Source organism: Asparagus officinalis, unplaced genomic scaffold (assembly GCF_001876935.1).
Source record: "Asparagus officinalis unplaced genomic scaffold, Aspof.V1 AsparagusV1_Un169, whole genome shotgun sequence".
In the NCBI taxonomy this organism is placed as follows: Eukaryota; Viridiplantae; Streptophyta; class Magnoliopsida; order Asparagales; family Asparagaceae; genus Asparagus; species Asparagus officinalis.
In genome coordinates, this window is record NW_017972435.1 from 237,106 (window position 1) to 257,289 (window position 20,184).

Here is a 20,184-nt window from a genome sequence, read left to right on the forward strand (position 1 = left end):
TGAGATGAGATGAGTTGTCACAATATTATTGGATGATGTGTGTGATTTTTAAAAATGAGATAAGATGAGATGTGATGAGTTGGATGATGTGACACATTTCTTGTGTTTGGTTTATTTTTAAAGATAAGAAATGAGATGAAATGAGATGAGTTGGATGATAAAAATAATATTTTATTAGATGTTATGGATGAGTTTTAGGGATAGAAATGAATAAAAATATTATTTTATTGATTTTCTTGTATCGATTTCATTTTCTTTGATTTTAGGAAACCAACCAAACAGGCCCAAAAGTAAAGACGAAGAGCAGTAAACTAAACATAAAGTCTGCATGCAGTGAGCAAAGACAAATTGTGACTGCGACAGGCCTCCAACTGAAATGTTCATAAAGTGAAGTAAAGACGATGTGATAACGACTCGCAGAGATGTAATGACGCCTTTAAAGATCTCGCGTGTTTTTCTTTTTTTTCTGAGTTTATATGTATCCTTCTTCACTCAACTAAACTTTATCATGAGTACGACTACAATATGTAAAAAGGTCCCATTGAAAAAGATCTTGCTGTCGAGATTGAAAGAGGCGCCGGTAGAAAATTTGACATCTTGATAGATCATTTCCCCTGATTTATTTGACAGAAAGGCACGAGTATCATCCTCCGCCTTGACAAGAAATCCGACCTAATATTACTGTCGTACTTTGGAGTAGGTGCTGCAAGCCATGGAAAATTACCCTGTAAAACCTCTGAAAGTCATAAGAGAAACGGGCTAAAATTTCCTTAATTAGTTACAATCATACCTGAGATTAATTACACCAAAGGAATACGATTAACCAAGTATAGGAAGCCGGACGATTTGGATGTTTACATAAAGGGGGGGAAAGATTATCTTGCTTAGAGCAATGATTTTAACTGCTTCGTCGATCCCAGTTAATTCGAGGAAATATTTTGACCATGGCCGAAACAGTTAGTTCCTTTTCCCCTTAAACCCATTTGCATGTTGCCCCGCAAATTCTCTGTTCGCAAACAAAATATCTAGTTTTGTTTTCCCATAGCAGGTACCAGCTGACCAATGACAAGGCCACCTACAAAGCCTCCAAGTTAGTGTGGAGAAAACCCTGTAGATAATTCCTCCAATTCTAGGAAATGGGAATTCAAGGTAGCCAGCTTCTTCTGCCTCTTCTCTGCCTCTCACTGTTGGGATCGGCACTCTGGCGTTTACGACCAGAATCATTCAGCAGAATCAGCTTCCCGGACGGTTTTGTCTTCGGCACCACCACTTCAGCTTATCAAGTAATCCTCTTTTCAATTTTAGAGGAACTCCTCTAAAAAAGATTTTGTAATTCTTTCTGAATATTTGCGAAGGAGTTTTCTTGTTGTTTAGATTGAGGGAGCCGCAGATGAAGGGGGTAGAGGACCGAGCATGTGGGATGCATTCACTCAGAATCATCCAGGCCTCTCTCTCTCTCTCTGCCGAATACTGTTTTTAGAGTTAATGCGAAAATAGCAGCTCATGATTTTTACTGTTTTAATTGATGGGCAGATAAGATTAAGGATGGAAGCAACGGGAATGTTGCTGTAGATTCTTATCATCGTTTCAAGGTGGTACTTAATTACTTGATCATAGGATCTATCTCCTTCTGCAATTTGATTTCTGAATCCGATGCGAGATGTTGATGTACAAGAGTCGAGTAATTTTTGCAGGGAGATGTGAGAATCATGAAGGAAATGGGCGTTGATGCTTACAGATTCTCCATTTCTTGGACTAGAATCTTACCAAGTAAGTTGGTCAACTCCTATAGCCTCCATCAGGATAATAATGGTACAGAATCATACCGATTCTTGACTCTTTATGCTTTATCATAGATGGGGAGATCAGCGGAGGAATCAACAGAGAAGGCGTTCAATATTACAACAACCTTATCGATGAGCTCAAATCCAGTGGTACCCCCTTCACCCTTAATAAGTCTCACTACTAGAATCAATGTGTGATTCCTGCGCAAACTATGTCACCCGTATCAAAGTGCAGGGGTGGAACCATATGCAACAATTTTCCACTGGGATGTTCCTCAAGCACTAGAAGACCGCTATGGAGGATTTCTCAGCTCGAAAATCCTGTAAGTCTACTCTTTACTTTTACATCAATCAAGAAATAAAACACAAGCCCTCTAGAAAAATTGCAAAATCACATTAATTCAGGGATGATTTCAAGAACTATGCCGATGTCTGCTTTGCACTGTTCGGAGACAGAGTGAAGCATTGGATCGTGGTGAATGAGCCGTGGACTTTTGCCCGACTGGGTTATGTAACGGGCTTGTATGCTCCCGGCCGGTGCTCCCCTTGGATGGAGAGCAATTGTTTTAACGGAGATTCAGGTCGTGAACCTTATACTGTAGCCCATAATTTGTTGCTATCCCATGCTGCTGCTGTCAAATTGTACAGAGACAAGTATCAGGTAAAGAGAAGATGTCGATGATCGTGCATTGATTTAGACTTGATTTAATTCTGTAGACTAAATACAATTGCATGGCAAATGTATTCCAAATTAATCATGCAGGCATCACAGAAGGGTAAGGTGGGTTTATCCCTTATTAGTCACTGGTTCTTGCCCTACTCCGAATCAATTTCAGATATCGATGCAGCCAGTCGAGCAATCGATTTCATGTTAGGATGGTAAGTTTTTCGACACTGTAACAGCAATCTTATCCATAAACAGCATGTTTTTTCTAGTTACATTGAAGACTCTTGCGAGGACCCTCAAGTATCTGACTGTCTACTAAGAAGATTATTGTTGTCCTAAGAAATGCGAAAATTTGCAAGATCGGTCCTTATTTGAAATTGAATTCAACTTTGTGTTGCAACTTTGGTAGCTTGTTTGGGGGAAAAAGTAATAATTGAGTTATGGTGTGTCAAATTCATGATTTTAATAGGTTCATGGGCCCATTGACTCAAGGGGACTATCCGCTTAGCATGAAAGCGCTTGTCCAAGATCGATTACCGGAGTTCACTATAGAAGAGTCAGAAATGGTCAAAGGATCCTTCGACTTTCTTGGTCTCAACTACTATACCACAAACTATGCTCAAAGTATATTGGTGCCATGTACTGCTAATCTCAGCTATGATACTGATGCAAGTGTATCTTGGACAGGTGATGTTTCTCTTTTCATTTTCGCAAACAAATATAAAGCAAATATAAGACTAGTTTTGTGTTTACGTGGAAGATTAAGAGTTTTAAAAAAAACCGAACATTTAGTTCATGACATTAGAAGTTTTGTGAATGTGGACTTTTGATATTACAACTTTTAGAAGATTTCTCGATTCTCTTGTTATTTTACCCGTTCAAACAATCATCTAAAGGATATCACAAGTTGTTTTCCTTTACGATATGCGAGAACTATATTCTTGTGAATTATGTTTGGGAGAGAAGCAGCGATGCATGTTGGGCGCAGAGTCACGTCCTCACGCCGCGGAAGCGATATCACCTGAGAGATAGCCCTGACTTTTGTTGTCACAAAAGCACAAGTTAACCTCTATATTCTTGTTTCTCAAAGGAAACTAGAATAAGTAGTGAAATTCTTGTTTCTCAAAGGAAACTAGAATCGAAAGTGAAATACTTCATCAAAGTGAAATATACAATTTTCCTCTCATCAGTTCTAAGACTGAAATGTCGAGGGAACCTACAAGCAATGACAAACTCATAGTAAAACAATACAGACACGAGATTTACGTGGTTCGGCAAACTTTCCTACGTCCACGGGAGGGGGGGGTTTCACTATGAGGAGAATACCAAACTATTACAAGCTCTCTCTTCCTCACTCTTTACTATTCCTCTCAATTTTCTCACTCACTCAAGAATTTCCCACAATTTTTCCCCACCCTCTACTCCTCTACCCCTTCTCTATTTATAGGAGAGAACATGGGGCAAATCAGAAATTTAGGCGGGCTCTCGCGGCGGGGAAAGAAAAACTCGCGCGCGAAGAAAGAGCCCTTCCGTGCGCATGCACGAAAGCAGGTGGCTCGTGGGCAGACGTCCACGTGGGTGGGCCCCCCGCGTTCACAATTCTCCACCTCGTTCATCATTTGATAAACCTCAAATTTTGGACGAACACCAGAATAACACCACGAACTTCACCAGAAAGATCTAGATCAAACCAGCTGCGCTACTATACCCCGGCTACCTACGTACCCTCCGCCGGGATCAAGCTAATCGTAGTTCTGTAATTATTCTCCAACATAGTCTCTACCACACCTTCATCACCGCCCCGCAAGGCCATGCCTTTTTGGGAAAATCAACACGGGTTAATATGAAGCAAGTTCAAACAATGCTAAAACTTGCTGCCTGTCACCACCTTGATTAACATGTCTATGGGATTCTCATTTGTGTGCACCTTCATGAGAGAAATATCACCTTTCTCTATGATATCCCGCACAAAATGATATCTGACGTCGATATGCTTGGTACGAGCATGATAAACTTGATTTTTCGCTAAGTGAGTCGCACTCTGACTGTCATACCACAAGTTCACGCTCTCCTATTCAATCCCAAAATCGTCTAGAAGACCCAAAAGCCACAATACTTCCTTCACTCCCACCGTCATAGCTATGTACTCGGCCTCTGTAGTAGAAAGTGTCACTGTAGCCTGCAACATCGATCGCCAACTAACTGGAGCTCCATGTATCCTGAATACATAACCAGTAGTACATCGTCGTCTATCTAGATCGCCCGTATAATCTGAGTCCACATACCCGTCGATCTGACATGTATCTCCACCAAAACACAAACCCGTATCCGTGGTTTCTTTCAAGTACCTCAGGACCCATTTCACCGCTTCCCAGTGCGCCTTTTCCGGATTCGCCATGAACCTGCTGACCACACTAACCGCCTGTGAAATATTTGGACGTGTACACAACATGGCATACATTAAACTACCAACTGCACTAGCATAAGGTACACGCTCCATGTGTGTCATATCTTCCGCTGTAGAGGGAGATTATTTACCTGAAAGCCTAAAGTGTGGAGCCAATGGGGTCACCACCAACTTTGCACTTTGCATCCCGAACCTCACGATCACCTGCTCTATGTAGCCCTTCTGACTCAAGAACAATCACCGATTCGCCCGCTCTCTTCTAATCTCCATACCCAGTATTTTCTTTGCAGCGCCCATGTCCTTCATCTCGAACTCTTTGTTAAGTTGAGATTTTAGCTTATCTATCTCTACCTTGTTCTTCGATGCAATAAGCATGTCATCCACATACAAAAGAAGATAGATATAATCATCTCCACGAAGCTTCCGAATGTAAACACAACAATCATAGTCGCTTCGAGAAAACTCATGCTTCAGCATGAAGGAGTCAAATCGCTTGTACCACTGTCGAGGAGATTGCTTCAATCCATAAGGTGATTTCCTTAAGCGACATACAATATTCTCCTTATCCTCAACCTTGTAACCCTCTGGCTGATGCATATAGATCTCCTCCTCTAAGTCTTCGTGCAAGAAGGCCATTTTGACATCGAGTTGTTCCAGCTCAAGATCACCATGAGCAACAATACTCAATAGCACCCGAATAGAAGTGTGTTTCACCGCCGGAGAAAATATCTCATTGTAATCCACACCCTCTCTTTGTGCGAACCCCTTAGCCACTAGCCTCGCCTTGTACCTCGTACCAGCGAGCTCTGAAGGATCTTTCTTTCTTTTATACAGCCACTTACAACCTATAACTTTCTTTCCTGCGGGCAATGAGACCACCTCCTATGTTTAGTTCTTCCGGAGAGAATCCATCTCCTCCTCCATCACAGCCAACCAACTCTCGCTATCTTTATCCCGAATAGCTTCCTTGAAGGAGACCGGCTCATCTTCCTCCACCGAGAGTGCGTACTCAACCAAATTAACATGCACATAGTGCTTCAGGTGTTGATCAGCCCCCAGCTTCTATACATGCTTGTATGCTCGCCTTGGCTCTGCTGTTGCAGTGCCTGTGTGTTCTCCTGCTAAACCTCCTCCTGCTCAAGGTCATTATATACCTGATTTCCCACTTGAACATGACTAGAACCTTGTTGGTCTTTAGGTTCTATATTAATAACCTGGGACTTAGAATTCCCAACAGTCTCAACACCATCATCCTTGGGTACCTTAGCAATCATGAAGTTCTTATCAAAGGTAACGTCACTACTGATTACGAACTTTGAATCTTCTGTACACCAAAGGCGATAGCCTTTTACACCCTTTGCATACCCCAAGAAAATTGCCTTCTTGGCCTTTGTGTCAAGCTTTCCCTCGTTGACGAGATAGTAGGCGGTACACCCGAAGATTCGGAGCCTCTCATAATATGCATTCTCCTCTGACCACACCCGATAGGGTATATCACCGTCTAATGTCGAATGTGGAGATCGATTCACTATATATCAAGCTGTAGCAATCGACTCTGCCCACCATTCTTTGCCCAAACCAGTATAAGATCGCATACTCACTGCTTTCTCCCGTAGTGTTTGGTTCAGTCTCTCTACGACCCCATTTTGCTGTGGTGTAGATCTAACTGTCCAGTGTCTGGCAATCCCCTCCTGATCACAGAACTCCTTGAAGGCACCATCTGTATACTCTGTAACATTATCAGATCTTAATGTCTTCAATTTCTTTCCTGTCCTGTACTTAACCATCACCTTCCACATCTTGAATGTCTCAAATACCTCATTTTTATGCTTCAGAAAATAAATTCAAGCATATCTCGAATGATCATCTATGAATGAAACAAAATATCTGGAACCACCCTTAGAAGTTGTCGAAGCCGGACCCCAAACATCCGTGTGCACATAATCTAGAATCCCTTTGCTCTTGTGATTGCTTCTTATAAATTGAACGCTGTGCGTCTTTCCATACACACAGTCCTCACAAAAATCCATGCAAGGCTTCTTCAGATTTTTCAACAAACCCTCCTTACCAAGCAGATCTAGACCCTTCTCTGACATGTGCCCAAGCCGCCTATGCAATAACCGTGTGTGCTCACATGTGTCTCCACCACTTCCATCAGTTCTAACCGCTGTATCTCCTATCACCGTCATACCCAAGAGAGTATATAGGTTGCCGTGACGAATGCCCTTCATCGCTACTAAGGAGCCCCGAACAACCCTCTTCACTCCATTTTCTGTTATAATCTTACAACCCCCAGAGTCCAAAGCACCAACTGAGATAAGATTCTTTCGCAAGTCGGGAACATGCCTTACATCCGTCATGGTTCGAACCACTCCATCATACATCTTGATCTTGATATCGCCTAGCCCCACCGTTTTACAAACATGGTTGTTTCCCATCAATACGGTTCCACCATCAATGCTCCTGTAGGTAGTAAACCACTTCCTATTTGGACACATGTGATAAGAGTAACCAGAATCAAGAATCCACTTCCCGGAGGTATCCTCACCACCCGTGACGACATAGCATTCCTTATCGCTCCCTTCCCCTGACGCGTAGCTCACCTCTTCCTTACCTTCTCGTCTTTCAGTCTTGTTGTTGTTCTTCTTCCCACCTACTCTCTTGTTAGGACAATTAGCTTTAAAATGCCCTAGCTCACCGCATTTGAAACACGGTCTTTTCACAAGAGGTCTTGATTTTGCTCTAGACTTTCCTCCATTGCCTTTTCCTCGCTCATTGCCCCTTCCTCTGGCGAAGAACCCCTGCGCTTGCTCTTTATTACCACCAGTGGCCATATCACTAGTTACAATTTTTTGAAGATCATCCGCTAGAAGAGCCGTTCTAGTCTCATCCATCGATAAACTGTCACCCACAAGCATCAGTGTTTGAACCAGATTCTCATAAGACTTTGGCAGAGATAGAAGTAGTAGAAGTGTCTGATCCTCGTCTTCCACTGTCACCTCAATGTCTTTCAAATCCGATAAGATCCTATCGAACTTGTTGATGTACTCCCGGATTGATGAGCCTTCCTCTATCTTACAAGTGTACAATTTGGATTTTAAATAAATCCGGTTTATTAGACTCTTCGTCATGAAGGTGCTCTCTAACTTTAACCACACGCCCACAACCGTTTCCTCTCCATCCACTAAGAAAGCCACATCCCTTTCACGACATAGGATAATCGACGCTCATGCTTCCAAATCTAGCTCTTCCCAATCCTCATCAGACATGTCCTTATGTTTCTTCTCTTTTCCCGCCAAAGCTTTGTGCAACTTTTGTGAAATCAACGAGTTTTTCATCTGCATCTTCCAATAGGAGAAATCATTCTTCCTATTAAACTTTTCGATCTTGTACTTTCCAACTTTAACTGTTTTACTTGTTGACACCATTCTCCGCTTGTATAAATAAATCTGTTTCGCCCAGGAATTCCAACAAATACCTTGTGTCAACCACCACCTCAGATCAGTAGCTCAACCACCACTAATCTGAACAAGGTCTCTGATACCAATTTTTGGATGCAGAGTCACGCCCTCACACCGCGAAAGCGATATCACCTGAGAGATAGCCCTGGCTTTTCTTATCACAAAAGCACAAGTTAATCTCTATATTCTTGTTTCTCAAAGGAAACTAGAATAAGTAGTGAAATTCTTGTTTCTCAAAGGAAACTAGAATCGAAAGTGAAATATTTCATCAAATGAAATATACACTATTCCTCTATCAGTTCTAAGACTGAAATGTAGAGGGAACCTACAAGCAATGACAAACTCATAGTAAAATAATACAGACATGAGATTTACGTGGTTCGGCAAACTTGCCTACGTCCACGGGAGGGGGGGTTTCACTATGAGGAGAATACCGAACTATTACAAGCTCTCTCTTCCTCACTATTTACTATTCCTCTCAAGTTTCTCACTCACTCAAGAATTTCCCACAATTTTCCCCACCCTCTACTCCTCTACCCCTTCTCTATTTATAGGAGAGAACATGGGGCTGTAGGCGTCAAAAATTGTCTATAGGTCCGCGCACACGGCTCGAGATAGAGAGAAGAAGATGAACGTTGCTATCCAAGTTACAGAAGCTCGTTTGACAATGACAAACACATGAAGTTAGTTGACGGATCATACGAAGCAACGGAACTTCAGAATAACGGAAGCAAGAGCTGATAGGGAGCCCCGCGTCATTTACAAAAGACGGAGCACCCCTCATGTACCATTTATTCTACATATGATTCAATCATGAGATCCTGTAGATCTTCTCGTCAGCTTTATAATGCATCTTGAACCGTGTAATTCTGAGTCCGAATGACGAATTTACGGTGGAAACAAACTCGACGCGCCAAAACCAGAAAAAGCCAAACCAAGACACCCCGTGGTGTCTTGGCTTGGCCAAGACACTTCCAAGTTTCTCGGCTTGTTTTTCATCTGCATCTTCCAATAGGAGAAATCATTCTTCCTATTAAACTTTTCGATCTTGTACTTTCCAACTTTAACTGTTTTACTTGTTGACACCATTCTCCGCTTGTATAAATAAATCTGTTTCGCCCAGGAATTCCAACAAATACCTTGTGTCAACCACCACCTCAGATCAGTAGCTCAACCACCACTAATCTGAACAAGGTCTCTGATACCAATTTTTGGATGCAGAGTCACGCCCTCACACCGCGAAAGCGATATCACCTGAGAGATAGCCCTGGCTTTTCTTATCACAAAAGCACAAGTTAATCTCTATATTCTTGTTTCTCAAAGGAAACTAGAATAAGTAGTGAAATTCTTGTTTCTCAAAGGAAACTAGAATCGAAAGTGAAATATTTCATCAAATGAAATATACACTATTCCTCTATCAGTTCTAAGACTGAAATGTAGAGGGAACCTACAAGCAATGACAAACTCATAGTAAAATAATACAGACATGAGATTTACGTGGTTCGGCAAACTTGCCTACGTCCACGGGAGGGGGGGTTTCACTATGAGGAGAATACCGAACTATTACAAGCTCTCTCTTCCTCACTATTTACTATTCCTCTCAAGTTTCTCACTCACTCAAGAATTTCCCACAATTTTCCCCACCCTCTACTCCTCTACCCCTTCTCTATTTATAGGAGAGAACATGGGGCTGTAGGCGTCAAAAATTGTCTATAGGTCCGCGCACACGGCTCGAGATAGAGAGAAGAAGATGAACGTTGCTATCCAAGTTACAGAAGCTCGTTTGACAATGACAAACACATGAAGTTAGTTGACGGATCATACGAAGCAACGGAACTTCAGAATAACGGAAGCAAGAGCTGATAGGGAGCCCCGCGTCATTTACAAAAGACGGAGCACCCCTCATGTACCATTTATTCTACATATGATTCAATCATGAGATCCTGTAGATCTTCTCGTCAGCTTTATAATGCATCTTGAACCGTGTAATTCTGAGTCCGAATGACGAATTTACGGTGGAAACAAACTCGACGCGCCAAAACCAGAAAAAGCCAAACCAAGACCCCCCGGGGTGTCTTGGCTTGGCCAAGACACTTCCAAGTGTCTCGGCTTGGCTGAGACACTCTTGAGTGTCTCGGCCAAGCTGAGACACTCTCAAGTGTCTTGGCTTGGCCAAGACACTTATAAGTGTCTCGACTAAGCCAAGACACTAAGAAATGTCTGCAATACAAAAAACGCTGAATTTGGTTGTTTTCAACGGTTTTTCGATCGTTAACTACCTGGATTTGCTCTAACTGATCTGATACTATGGTTAAGTGGTTTCAACTAAAGATAAGAGGGAATCGGCCATTCTTATCCGAACACAGGGCTCCTGAAGCTTATAAATATAGCCCCAGGGCCTTTATTTTTTTAGATCTGAAATTCTCGAGCGTTGGCGAAGCCCTACTGGATTGAGGACTGAAGAGCCACGAATTTCAGAGAGGAGGAGGAGACTTTAGTGGATTCTACGACATAAAGAAGAGGAGTTCATCAGATCTGCAGCTCGGTTCGTCCTTTAAGATTACCCCGTTGCAGTGATCTTAAGAAGAGCAATTATCTCGCTGTTACGGAAATAAGCGCTTTGGCTTCTTGATTCTTTCACGAATCGACGAAGCTATGGATCTGATCTGATCGTTTGGTGGTCCATGGATATCAACGTCCCAGTCACAGGCTAAGATCCCACGCAAGCAGAAGACCGATAAACGATCTCTGTGCTGTTTGACAAGAATTGTATTTTTATTGTGTAAAAGTCTTATAAAAAGACTATCTTTTTGTATTTTCATTGTAATGATTGAAGTTGTAATGAGTACCTCAATGAAGATATCAACTTTCTCCCTAAACAAGCTGGCAACCACAGTGGGAGCCAATAGCCTCGCTGCCGAGGCTGTCGTGACGCAACCGACGATCAAGATCCCGGTGTTCGAAGAGGTCGAATACGAATTCGACCAGCAAAAATTCAAGGAATATATTTCATCCTCCTCCTCCAGATCTTCTTCTTGCAAACGTAGGAAAACCACTACCGCGAAGAACATGCCTTCAGATCCGAAGACCAGGGCTGATGATCTGAACCCGAATGCAGTGGAAGACCCCGAAGACCAGGGCTGATGATCTGAACCCGAATGCAGTGGAAGACCCCTCTCCGGCCTCCAAAGAAACCAGATCCAACTGAACCCGAATGCAGTGGAAGACCCCTCTCCGGCCTCCAAAGAAACCAGATCCAACGTTCGTGACAACTCTTCGAAAGTCAAAGAGTTTCCCATTGAAAGTGCACAAGTGCTGACGAAGAGGGCTCGTCAAAGGCGCTGTTAACATCTCGCTCACCAATTTACCAAGGCTTTGAAGCCTGTTGACGGGATCTGCTATGATGCGGATCTGAAACTCAGAAGGTGCCAAGTGTTCCAGCAGCAAGCAAACGCCGTCTCCTCCAAACCAGCAACCAATGAATGGGTTAATGTCAAAAAGATCCTTTCAACTCTTCCTTGTGCGGAAGGCACAGGAGTTGCAAAAGGAAAAGGTGATCAAAAAGCTACCAAGATCTAAGCAAGTTTGGATGCCAAAGGCCAAATCAGCGGCTAAGGCAAAAGCATTCGAGGCTGCTCTCCAACCTTCGTCAACTACGGATCCCATTCCTTCCGTTCCTACGCCCCCGGTAGAACCCTACGGCGGTATGAATCTCTCCAGAGTTAGAATTTCATTGAAGGAATGCCTCAGTCCTCAACATGAAGATCGAGGTAAAACTCCTATTAAAGAACGCTTGGGCCCAGTGAAGGAAGCCTGAGCAACTCAACAAGCTAGGGGTCGCACGCACCCTCATGATAATATAAAGCCTTCTCATAAGGAGAAAATTCCAGCAACCGACCGCATCAGACTGCGAGTCGAAGGCCAGGAGCCCGTTAAGGTTTTACCCTCAGAAAGGTGTGATTTCAAACGTGTGACTTCTGCAGACACCAACAAGGAGTTGTTTACTCAGAAGAAAACGCGTCAGACAGACGAACGTGTTATACATGAGAATTCATGTAAACAACCGATAGGTTGCTCTGACCGCAACGTCTAGGAGTTGTACTATCGGGCTAGGGGTACGAATAAATCTGGAAAGAGAGGTACTTGGGAAGCTGACTCTCACTGTCCGTGTACCAAAATTATCAGGATAGTATTATCAGCGTGTAGCTGCCCCAAGACCGCTTCACAGAGGGTCTCGGTATTCCAAAGGCTTTCCTATAAACCGTCGGAAACTAAGCCAAGGTGTTTCTGTAGAAAAAGGTCAGTTGCGCAAGACGACGAACTCCCAGAGGTCACTATCAATATGGCTGATAAAGGGAAGTCAACGCGAAATTTTAGTTCTCGTCATTTTTCGGACGTATCCCAACATATAACTCGGTTACGCGTAGGAACTACTAGGCGTAGGGACTATAGAGGATGAATAGCGGATTATTCTCAGATGATGAAGCATCAGATGTGAACTTTGCCATCGCTTTTGACAATACGGTGTCCAGCATAGGACAATCTTGTGAGGCGTTCATGATCAACGCGGAACAAATGACCAAGATCATCGAGGATGCTTTGGCTAAGCAAAAAGAGAACTTTAAGTTCGAATTGGAAATAGCCATGATACAGATAAAAGAAGAGCATGACCGAAAGATGCAGGCTCTGTCCAATCAACTTGGTGAATCCAGCCGCCGCACCCAGAACACCGTAGTTGACAGCGATCCAGAAGTAGACGAAATCATCATGGCTGATGCACCCCCTAAAAATACTGGGGGTTGTTCAAATGAACCCCTACAGATAACAACGTTGGGGGTGGTCCCTCTAAATATAATAATGTCGGGAGTGACCATATTGTTCCTCTTGGAAATTGTCCAAAACATGATACAGACGAGAATGAGAAGATGAAAGACCTCGAGAGCAAAATTAACGCTCTAATGTCTGCTTGAGAGGTAAAGAAGACCGGCATTCCGTGTCCTTACCTGATAGAGTGGGATTCGATCCCGTATCCGGCGAAGTTCAACCTAATCAACTTCACGTCGTTCGACGGGAAGGGTTCACCCACTCAGTATCTAATCTACATTAAGTCCCACTTAGGCACGATCTCCGGCAATGAAGCCTTAATGGTTCGGTCATTCGTCGGCACCCTTCGCGGGCCTGTCTTCGATTAATACCGTCGTCTCAAGCCTGGAAGTATCAACAACTGGGACGGTATGGAGAGCTCATTCCTCGATAATTTCTTTGACGACGATGCCAAGATATCCAACAGGACACTCTTTGAGAAGAAACAGGAAGACGAAGAGACAGTCGACGACTTTATCAAACGTTTTCGGAATAAGGTGATGAACTGCCGAGATCCGATCACGGAGGACTTTATTCTCCAAACATATCATAACAACCTATCTATTAAGATATTAGAAGTTATGGGAATCACACCATCCAACACATGGAAAGAGTTGAAGACGCTCGGAGAGCAGGCCGAACACTTCCTCAGAAGGAAGAAAACCGAGAGAAGTCAACCAGTGGCTAACTCTCCGAACTCAAGCTTCGTCTCTCGTGGTAAAGGGAAGGCCCCTGGAGCTGCTGTTGATGTTAATCAGACGTCACAACAGCAACCCCGAAGACAGCAAAAGACTTCGTGTCCGAGACTCCAAAAAGAGTACTCATTCAAGGATGAAGATGTTCCAGCTATTTTTGAATCCCTCCTTAAAAACAACAAGATCAAGCTGCTACCTATCACAAATCAGGAGGAAGCTGATAATATCTCGGATCCAAAGTATTGTACGTATCACAGGAGGATCCTTCATCCTACCAAGGATTGTTTTACTCTCAAAAATAGCATCCAAACCTTGGTTGAAGCCGGCGTCATAACACTCAATTAAATCGAATGAAAACTCCGACAAGTATAAGAGTATAAACTACTCCTTCACACTCTGAAAAGTATAAGAGTATAAACTGCTCCTTCACACTCCGACAAGTATAAGAATATAAACTTCTCTTTCATAATCCAAAAAGTATAAGAGTATAAATTGCTCCTTCACACTCTGAAGAGTATCCGAGTATAAACTCCCCCTCAAAACTCCAAACGGTATATGAGTCTAAACTGTTTCCTTTCTTTCACGGGAAGTTCCTGGAGAGTATCATGCTTGGTATTCTTAAGGATAACCCGGTCATTCAACTGGATACAATGATAAACCCAGTTTCGCAAAGAAAACTGGGGGTAGATGATTCATGTAACGGGAAGTTCCCGAAAGAATGTTAAATGTAATATTCTTAGGGATAACCTGATCTTTACAAGTAAAGTGATAAACACTAAACTCCCACTCAAACTCTCGCTACGTCTGTGTACTCAACATTCTCATTGTCAGAGTCCGGACATAGTATTCAGAATTTTAATCTCTTGATCATTGACGATTATCAAACCCCTCTGTGTTAAGTATTTGTCACTTAACACCAGGAACCCCCTCTGAGCGACTTGTGCAAGTCAACACTCCTACTGTGATTTGTACTCCCACTCCCACTGTCTACTTGGTCAAACCTTTAAACAGTTAGGACCACAACCAAAATCCCCTCTCGATTCCTTCCATGAACGAGAGGTCCACAAATTGAATGATCAAACCTTTAAGTAGTTAGGGTCGTCTCAAATTCCCATCTCGGTCAAACCTTTAAATAGTTAGGACCACAACTAAAATCCCCTCTCCATTCTTTTCATGAACGAGAGGTCTACAAATTGAATGATCAAACCTTTAAACAGTTAGGATCGTCTCAAATTCCCATCTCGGTCAAACCTTTAAACAGTTAGGACCACAACCAAAATCCCCTCTCGATTCCTTCCATGAATGAGAAGTTCACTTTCAATTTGAGAAATCAAATCTATAAAAATTAGGACTGCCTCTAACCTTACTTGGTCAAACCTGCAGATAGTTAGGACCAAGACCGGAATGACCATTTTGATAAACGAAAGACTTTCACATTTTCCTATTCGACCAAACCTATAAAAGTTAGGACCGAAATCGGAATTTCACCTCAATTAATGAGGAATTCTTTTCTTGGATTAAGCAACCAATCCTATAAAAGTTAGGGTTTCTTGGTTCTTTGTATTTCTCGGAGTGAAGAACCCACTCCTAGTTTTGCTTTTCTGAATTCTTAGGGTAGAGATCCCTCTTCGAGTTTCCTTAGCAATAGGAGATAGAGTATAAAATTCTTCCTCTTCGGTTTTGGGAGATAGAATATAAAATTCTTCCTCTCCCATTTTTCGACACCACCCTTCAACTCCCAAAAGCTTTGTCTTACACGCGTGGGGAATTTTATCCTGAATCCTAAGTAGGGATAAGTCAACGTCTAACACGCGTTGCCGGTTTAGTCTTTCACTGATTGAAAAAGACACCAGAATTCCAGTCTGGGGAATTTTAATCTGAAGGCTAAGTAGGGATAAGTCAGCGCCTAACACGCGTTGTCGGTTAGTCCTTGACCGTAAAAAGGACAAAAGCCCACATATTCGATATTGTGGCAGGTTATTATTAATAACACCAAAATCCGTGCTTCACACGCGTGGGGAATTTTATCCTGAATCCTAAGCAGGGATAAGTCAGCGCCTAACACGCGTTTCCGGTTAATCCTTAACCGTAAAAAGGACAAAAGCCCATATATTCGACATTGTGGCAGATTGTTATTAATAACACCAAAATCCGTGTTTCACACGAGTAGGGAATTTTATCCTGAATCCTAAGTAGGGATAAGTCAACGCCTAACACGCGTTGCCGATTTAGTCCTTCACCGATTGAAAAAAACACCAGAATTCTACTCTGGGGAATTTTATTCCGAAACCTAAGTAGGGATAAGTCAGCGCCTAACACGGGTTGCCAGTTAGTCCTTGACCGTAAAAAGGACAAAAGACAACATATTCGACATTGTGGTAGGTTGTTATTAATAATACCAAAATCCGTGCTTTACACGTACGAAGAATTTTATCCCAAATCCTAAGTAGGGATAAGTCAACTCCTAACACGCGTTGCCGGTTTAGTCTTTCACCGATTGAAGAAGATATCAGAATTCTAGTCTGGGAATTTTATCCCGAAGCTTAAGTAGGGATAAGTCAGCACCTAACACGCGTTGCCAGTTAGTCCTTGACCGTAAAAAGAATAAAAGCCCACATATTCGACATTGTGGCTGGTTCTTATTAATAACACCAAAATCCGTGCTTCACACACGCGGGGAATTTTATCCTGAATCCTAAGTAGGAATAAATCAACGCCTAACACGCGTTGCCGGTTTAGTCTTTCACCGATTGAAGAAGATACTAGAATTCTAGTCTGAGGAATTTTATCCCGGAGCTTAAGTAGGGATAAGTCAGCGCCTAACACGTGTTGCCGGTTAGTCCTTGACCGTAAAAAGGACAAAAGCCCACATATTCGACATTGTCGCAGGTTGTTATTAATAACACCATAATCCGTGCCTCACACACACGGGGAATTTTATCCTGAATACTAAGGATAAGTCACGTCTAACATGTGTTGCCGGTTTAGTCATTCACCGATTGAAGAAGACACCAGAATTTCAATCTGGGGAATTTTATCCCGAAGCCTAAGTAGGGATAAGTCAGCGTCTAACACGCGTTACCGGGTAGTCTATTCCCATAAGAAAGACGAAGTCTACGTATTCAATATCGTAGCACTAAGAGAGTTAACTCTCTTAGCACAACGTCACATGCGGAACGGACTTAAACATTCCGCATGCAAGCCCGATTCAAACAGTAATCGGTAAAGACACGTCAAACCTGTTGATGGCTGAGGATTTGCCAAAAATCCTGAGTCTGCATCTGATACATGCGGCCGGGTAGTCAATTCCCGTGAGAAAGACGAAGTCTACATATTCAATATCGTAGCACTAAAGGAGTTAACTCTTTTAGCATAACGTTACATGCAGAACGGATTTAAACAATCTGCATGCTAGCCCGACTCAAACGGTAGTCGGTAAAGGCTCATCAAATCCGTTGAGGGCTGAGGGTTTGCTAAAAATCCTATAAGTGTGAAAGTCATTGATGCACCAGCTTTATTAACTGGTCTCGTGACTCGAGCATCCAATAACTTCGGGATAAGATCCATATCTCCAGACGAATCAGCTTTGACAGTTGGTCCTGCAACGCTAACTATTAGGACTGCCATGCTCCAATACCTTAAGAGCTTAAACTATGTATACTCCAGCAAACGTACGAGTATAAACTATATTAACGTGGGGCGGTCCGAAACCCTAGGTTAACGTCGGTCAACGGGTAACCCTAAGTCAACGTCAGTCAACGCGTTGCAATAAAAAGTCAGCGTCGGATGATTCGAAACCCTAGGTCAATGCCGGCCAACGCGTAACCCTAGGTCAACGCCAGTCAATGTGTTGCGATAAAAAAGTCAACGCCGAGCAATTCGAAACCCTAGGTCAACGTGTAACCCTAGGTTAACGCCAGTCAATGCGTTGCGATGAAAATGTCAACGTCGAGCGATCTGAAACCCTAGGTCAACATCGGTCAACGCGTAACCCTAGATCAACACCAATCAACGTGTTGCGATGAAAGTCAATGCGAATCAATATATCATGATGGAGATAGTCAGTTCAAAGTCAACTCGAGGATACGAGCCAAAATCAACTCATCAATTTTAATTCAAGATTTCGACAACGGCCAGACGATAAACACAATGTCAGAACAGTTTCGGTTATTCATCAAAATACCGAATAGACTAAAAATCGAAGGAGTTAAGAATCAAAGCTATAGGTCCTTTTATACCGACTAAAGGTTGGACCGATCATATCCAAAGTATTTCAGACTCATCTATAAAAGAAACAAGACCGAAACACTTTGGAGGGGGTATCTTTAGGCGTCAAAAATTACCTATAGGTCCCCGCACACGGCTCGAGACAGAAAGAAGACGATGAACATCACTATTCGAGTCACAGGAGCTCGTTTGACAATGACAAACACATGAAGTGAGTCGATGGATCGTACGAAGCAACGGAACTTCAAAATAATGAAAACAAGAGCTGATCTGGAGTCACGTGTCGTTTACGAAAGGTGGAGCACCCCTCATGTCCCATTTATTCCACATATGATTCAATCATAGGAGTTTATATATCTTCTCGTCGGCTTTCTAACGCATCTTGAACCGCGTAATTCTGAGTCCGAGCGACGAATTTACGGTGGAAACAAACTCGACGCGCCAAAACCAGAAAAAGCCAAACCAAGACACCCCGTGGTGTCTTTGCTTGGCCAAGACACTTATAAGTGTCTCGGCCAAGCCAAGAGGTAATTTAGAGGTTATATGAGGAAGTTAGGGCCAAAATACCCGAGACACTTCAAGCCGAGACACTCTTGAGTGTCTCGGCCAAGCCGAGACACTCTCAAGTGTCTTAGCTTGGCCAAGACACTTATAAGTGTCTCGGCCAAGCCAAGACACTCAGAAGTGTCTGCAATACAAAAAATGTTGATTTTGATTGTTTTCGACAGTTTTTCGATCGTTAATCGTCTGGATTTGCTCCAACTGATCTGATAATATGGTTAAGTGATTTCAACTGAAGATAAGAGGGAATCGGCCTTTCTTATCTGAACATAGGGCTCCTGAAGCCTATAAATACAGCCCTAGGGCCTTTATTTTTTTAGATCTGGAATTCTCGAGCGTTGGCGAAGCCCTACCGGATTGAGGACTGAAGAGCCACGAATTTTAGAGAGGAGGAGGAGACTTCAGCGGATTCTTCAGCATAAAGAAGAGGAGTTCGTCAGATTTGGAGCCCGGTTCGTCCCTTAAGATTACCCCGTTACGGTGATCTTAAGAACAGTAATTATCTCGCTGTTGCCAAGATAAGCGCTTTAGCTTCTTAATTCTTTCACGAATCGACGAAGCTCTGGATCTGATCTGATCATTTGGTGGTCTACAGATATCAACGTCTCTGTCACAGGCCAAGATCCCACGCAAGCAGAAGACCAATAAACGATCTCTACGCTGTTTGACGAGAATTGTATTTTTATTATGTAAAAGTCTTATAAAAAGACTATATTTTTGTATTTTCATTGTAATGACTGAAGCTGTAATGAGTAACTCAATGAAGACATCAACTTTCTCCCTAAACAGGGGAAAATCTGAAATTTAGGCGGGCTCTCGTGGCGAGAAAAGAAAAACTCACGCATGAAGAAAGAGCACGCGCTCGAGCTGGCGTGGACGCGACGTGGGCTGAACTGGCGCACGACCATGACCATGAGATCGTGGGCACCAGACGGCGCGTGTGGACGCGGCACAGACATGACCACGAACTCGTCGTGGCCGCACAAGCGGCGCGGATGGGCCTTCCGTGCGCGCGCACGAAAGCAGGCGGTTCGTGGGCAGACGCCCATGTAGATGAGCCCCTCGCGTCCACAATGCACAACACAAATACAGTGTTCTCTTCTACGTTGATGTTGAGCCAAATAGATTAAGCCTATGATATCAACAAGTAAAAACAACCACAGAATTATAAGACTTCTAACAAGGAAACTCTTGCGTGTGAAAAACCTCGAGGTGTATCCACTTACCATAAAAGATCCACTACATCAAAAAAAATTGCAACCCTAGTTCACTTCTATCCTCTGAAAATCTTGAACAAAAACAACTATCTCTAACTTCTCAAAGAAACTAAGAACAACTTCAAGATGAATAAAGGTTAATGACGGCAAATGATTATATATATATATAAACACACACCCACCCACGCACACACGTGCACACACACATATACATATACATATACATATAAATGTACATGTACATATACATATATATATTGTTAATATTCATCTACAGTGTAGTGCGTGCATGTGCGTGCGCG

At 42.8% G+C, this 20,184-nt stretch overlaps 1 protein-coding gene across 5 annotated transcripts in view; it reads left to right on the forward strand.

Moving 5' to 3' along the window:
- The first annotated feature begins 618 nt into the window (after nucleotides 1-618).
- Nucleotides 619-20,184, forward strand: part of LOC109827374 (beta-glucosidase 12-like) — a 64,018-nt gene continuing 44,452 nt past the window's right edge. For 2 of the 5 annotated variants that reach the window (XR_002243410.1, XM_020394379.1), the window contains exons 1-10: nucleotides 630-956; nucleotides 1,046-1,283; nucleotides 1,375-1,444; nucleotides 1,534-1,592; nucleotides 1,695-1,770; nucleotides 1,857-1,934; nucleotides 2,020-2,107; nucleotides 2,190-2,445; nucleotides 2,548-2,663; nucleotides 2,921-3,138. Coding sequence is in view for 4 of the 5 variants with exons in the window: in XM_020394379.1 (XP_020249968.1) it covers nucleotides 1,137-1,283; nucleotides 1,375-1,444; nucleotides 1,534-1,592; nucleotides 1,695-1,770; nucleotides 1,857-1,934; nucleotides 2,020-2,107; nucleotides 2,190-2,445; nucleotides 2,548-2,663; nucleotides 2,921-3,138 (1,108 nt within the window). In the remaining variant the exon portion in view is untranslated. Of the gene's footprint in view, nucleotides 957-1,045; nucleotides 1,284-1,374; nucleotides 1,445-1,533; nucleotides 1,593-1,694; nucleotides 1,771-1,856; nucleotides 1,935-2,019; nucleotides 2,108-2,189; nucleotides 2,446-2,547; nucleotides 2,664-2,920; nucleotides 3,139-20,184 lie in introns of all 5 variants that reach the window. The other 3 variants (XM_020394377.1, XM_020394375.1, XM_020394378.1) reach the window with 3 other exon arrangements.